At 38.1% G+C, this 4,184-nt stretch overlaps 1 protein-coding gene across 2 annotated transcripts in view; it reads left to right on the forward strand.

Annotated features, from left to right (window-relative positions):
• RPRD1B (regulation of nuclear pre-mRNA domain containing 1B) overlaps positions 1–4,184 on the forward strand; it is a 28,444-nt gene that overhangs the window by 494 nt on the left and 23,766 nt on the right. For both annotated transcript variants that reach the window (XM_085318377.1, XM_085318374.1), the window contains exons 2-3: positions 1,619–1,748; positions 2,849–2,982. In XM_085318377.1, coding sequence (XP_085174503.1) covers positions 1,619–1,748; positions 2,849–2,982 — 264 coding nt within the window. The remainder of the gene's footprint in view (positions 1–1,618; positions 1,749–2,848; positions 2,983–4,184) is intronic.

Below are 4,184 nucleotides of genomic sequence, written 5' to 3' on the forward strand. Positions count from 1 at the left end.
AGGGGCGCGCAGCCGGGCGGCGGCGGCGGCAGGTTTGCTCTGCCCGGTGCCCAGCGCCGCCCTGGGCAGCGAAGGGCCGGTCCCGGTGCCGTCGGAGCCCCCGGCGGTGCGACGCGCTCCCGCTGGCACCTGTGGGGCTCGGCCGGGAGCGGGGCTTTAGCGAGTGGCCGGTTACTTCTGATCACGGTCTTCGAACTCTTTGTTTCGGCGCGCTAAAAACTTCGTGACCTGTGTGAGGCCTTGGCGTTGCAGTTCAACGGGGGCATCAAGCGCTTGGAGAGCGTTTTGTGATGATTACCCGTTAAAGCCTAGAGGGAGTTCAGTGCACAAATTAATGTGGAGTGCACGTCTTCTGGAGCACACCGTTAAGGATGGTGCTTAGAAATATAAGAGCCTAGAGACATTAAAACAGTGAAGTATTTTTTGAGTATTAGGTGAGGATGCTCAGCAATATTGCTTTGCTGAATCTTCTCTGAGCCAGACGGCTGGGCTGTAAAATACAGATATGTTGATTTCTTTTTCTCTGCATGTCCTTAAATCATCTGTGAAAGCAGTTCATTGCCTGTTTTTCTTTTAGATTCCTGTTACTTTTCCAATAAAGAATTGCACTAGGGCACTAGGAGGTATGCAAAGTAAAACTGGCTGCAGAGATACGGAAGAATTGTGTGGTAATACCATCCAGAAATATTTTGTGCTTTCTTCCTGTGGAGATTAACTTAACTAGAGCCTGCCTTTACTGGTAACTTTCTAAAGAGCTTCATAATGAAGATAAGAAGACTGCCAGTGTCACTGTCTGATGTTCCCTCCCTGAGGGGAGCTGTGAAACCAGCCGACCTCTTGTTAATGTCGATGTTCTCGCCCTCTGTGACCAGCAGTGTCTGACYCTTGTAGTGTACAATGCGGTGTGATGTGCTAATTGGAGTATTTTACGACATTTTTCATGTGATTATTAGCTGTTGTCATTTATAGTAAACTTAGTATGAATTTTTGAAAGATCTGAATTGGACTTATAGTGGAAATAAGCATGTTTCATGTATGCCTATTTTTGATCATTGTATTCTAGATAACTGTATCTCCTGCTGATTCTGCACTTAGTAAAGTAGAATCTGATGGCATCAGGTTGGGAAAATTATGATACAGAGAGAAAAATTAAAGTTGTCGTGGAGCATTGTCAAGAAAAATAAGTTTCTGCAATAGCTTTCTTCTGCAGTTTCACTATTCCTTCTATGGATCTATCTTAAGTAATTGTACACAAACTTTTAAACTTGTTTAATTAAAAATTTAGTCTTATGTTAATTTGTTGGTAGGTTGAAACAACTCATTTTAATTTTCAGACATGTTTAAGGGCTAATTTTTGCACAGCTTTCTTCAGAATTGACGAAATTGCACAAGATCATGATTACTTTATAAATTAATTGGAAAAAAAACTAGCAAAAGCAAGGAGGACAAGAACTACTTGACTTGAAGGCCTCTGCTTGCCATTGCTATGGTAGTAACATACGAATATTTTGGAATCTTTTTAGACTGAAAAAGTATAAGCAACTTTTAACAGCGTATGAATAGTGCCAGGTGAAAGAAGTGAGAAACAATTGCAAACTATCTCTTTTTCCTTTCCTAGCAAAATCAAGTAGGAAGCTTACCTTCCTATATTTAGCAAATGATGTCATCCAGAACAGTAAGAGGAAAGGTCCTGAATTTACTAGGGAATTTGAATCAGTTCTYGTGGATGCTTTTTCTCATGTGGCCAGGTACGTTGTTACATCACTTTTTAACCCAAATTTCCTCCCTGAAGTTTTATGCTCTTGTTATAACAAGTGTTTTTTTGTTTGTTTGTTTTAATTTCGGGAATGATTATACCCCATTTCTGGTAGAAAGTGGGCATTGACTACTTTATGAATAGTAACTGCTTAGTATTAATCTTTCTTTTGAGGGATACTTGTATAAGGTTGTGAGGAGCTGATTCACAAACACTTCTGCTGTGCATGCAGTTCTTAAGTATTTTAATTGTTATTAAAAGATCTTGTAGATCTGTTCAAAGATGACAATAGATGACAATTACACCTTATTCAAAGGTACTGACATTTAATAGTTGCATGTGTTTTTTAAGCTACATAATGATGACTCTTTCACCTTTACAGAAGATTTAAAAACAGATCTGATACTTTAAGGTCATCGGATTCTTGGCAGTCTTCTGGTTTAAGAATAATTTCTCTTGCATTGCTTCTTTTAACAATGCTTGGTTGCCTGTTAGCAGGAGGAGGGATTTTTGTATGTAAAAGGAGAGGAGATGTGATTCAGCTGCCCAAAAATGGACTATCATTTAGTCAAGATTTTCTCTAAATAGCGTAATAATAATTATCTCAATTAAACAACTTTAATGTCATGTGTGTTTAGTGGTATTCTGTTCTGGATAGCTATCTAACTTTCAATGTGCTGTATAAGTACATTTAAGTGCCTAATGATCCAAACAGTTAGTTTAACTAGGTTGTTATTGACTGAAACAATTGTTTCAGGTTAATACTTTAAACAGAAAATGTGGCAACTTGGTGGTATTTTTTAACTTTTTTTTTTCAGATTCTGAAAGATACCAAGTTCCTTCCTTCAAAATTATTCTGGCCCTTCCCTTGAGCTGGGAAGGTGGGGTGCTTTCAGGCAATCTTTGATCCTAATGTAAGGGGAATATTGGCTTCAGATGGTTTTGTACAGTTTATACCAGAGAGTATGAGGAAGAATCTCTCCAGAAGTGCAAATGTTGCAATGGGTACAAGTTATAATTTGGAAGATGCCTTCTTAAAATATATCTTATGTTTTCAGCTGAACTATAACCGCTTCTTAAATCTTTGAACAGAGAAGCAGATGAGGGCTGCAAAAAGCCCTTGGAACGATTGCTTAACATATGGCAAGAAAGGAGTGTGTATGGCAGTGAGTTTATACAACAATTGAAACTTTCTATGGAAGACTCCAATAGCCCCCAAACTAAAGGTGAGTGTATGTGTGGGTGGTGGTTTTTGTATGTGGGTTTCTTTTTTAAAAAAAAATAGTGCACGCTTCGCTGAAAGCTTAACTGAAAAGTTGAGCTCTGGACTCCTAAAGTCATTGTGATGTTGTCACAGTTGATCTTGAAGATTCTTCAAGATTGGCTTGAAGTGAGTCTCTCTCTCTCTCTCTCTGTCTCTGTCCTTTTTTTTTTTTTTTTTTCCCTCGTCATGACATGTTCCTAGCAAAGAGCTTAACAGGTAAATTCTCTCTCTGTGCATTCTGTGCATACAGACAGAATACTCCAGGGGTGCCTTTTGATGTGAGAATAAGTCAATAGGATGCAAGGAATTGTTACTTGGGAATTAAAATCGTCCCACTTTATATGTATGAGAGTAATCAGCTGGGTTACTATAATGGTTTACTCAATATTGCTTGTGCTTTTATTTTCAAATTTTTTTATTTTGCATAGTTGATATACTTTATTATGATTCAACAAAGACTTTTTAATAAATGAACATTGAAATGTATGCCCAGGAGCTTATCTAGTCTCTTTTTCTTTTCTCCAAATGATGTCAGCTGGTAAAATAACATAATAATTTTGTATCATTTAATAACCTTGGAGCATTATGGTTACAACCTTATTACTGCAGGAGGCAAGTGTGAGAGACAGTGTTCTTGAATTTACTGTACATTTCTGCTGCTCTGACAGGTACTGCCCCTCATGTCTTATCATCTGAAATTTAACTGGTAGTATTGTAAAGAGGAGAGGAGAGTAGGAGAATACCTAACCTATTGAGGGTGAGAGTCATTAAAAATTAAGCCAGTTCCAGTCAGGAGAATCTTTCAGTCTTAGTCTTTTCAAATTAGCCCAAATCAGATTGCTTCTTGGCTGAATTTTGCCTGATTCCCCACAGAGGTACTATACTTCATGACAGACTTGGCTTAATCACTAGTAAAGTATTCTTATGCCATTCTTAGCTGGTAAAAAGTGAGTTGCGTGTAAACTTTCTACTGGGTGATAATGGTGATTGCACAGTATTAATCTGAAGACATGAGCAAAAAATGTGAAGTCGTACATCTGTGGTTAAAGTTTTGCTTTTTTAACATACTTCTTTAGGCAGAATTAGCCAGTGATGAATTCTAGCAGCTTAAAAGTGGTACCTTCCAACTTAATGTAATAACTTGTAACATTCAGAAGGTATTGT

The sequence above is a fragment of the Rhea americana genome, unplaced genomic scaffold (assembly GCF_003343005.1).
Source record: "Rhea americana isolate MKP2758 unplaced genomic scaffold, rheAme1 scaffold_531, whole genome shotgun sequence".
In the NCBI taxonomy this organism is placed as follows: domain Eukaryota; kingdom Metazoa; phylum Chordata; class Aves; order Rheiformes; family Rheidae; genus Rhea; species Rhea americana.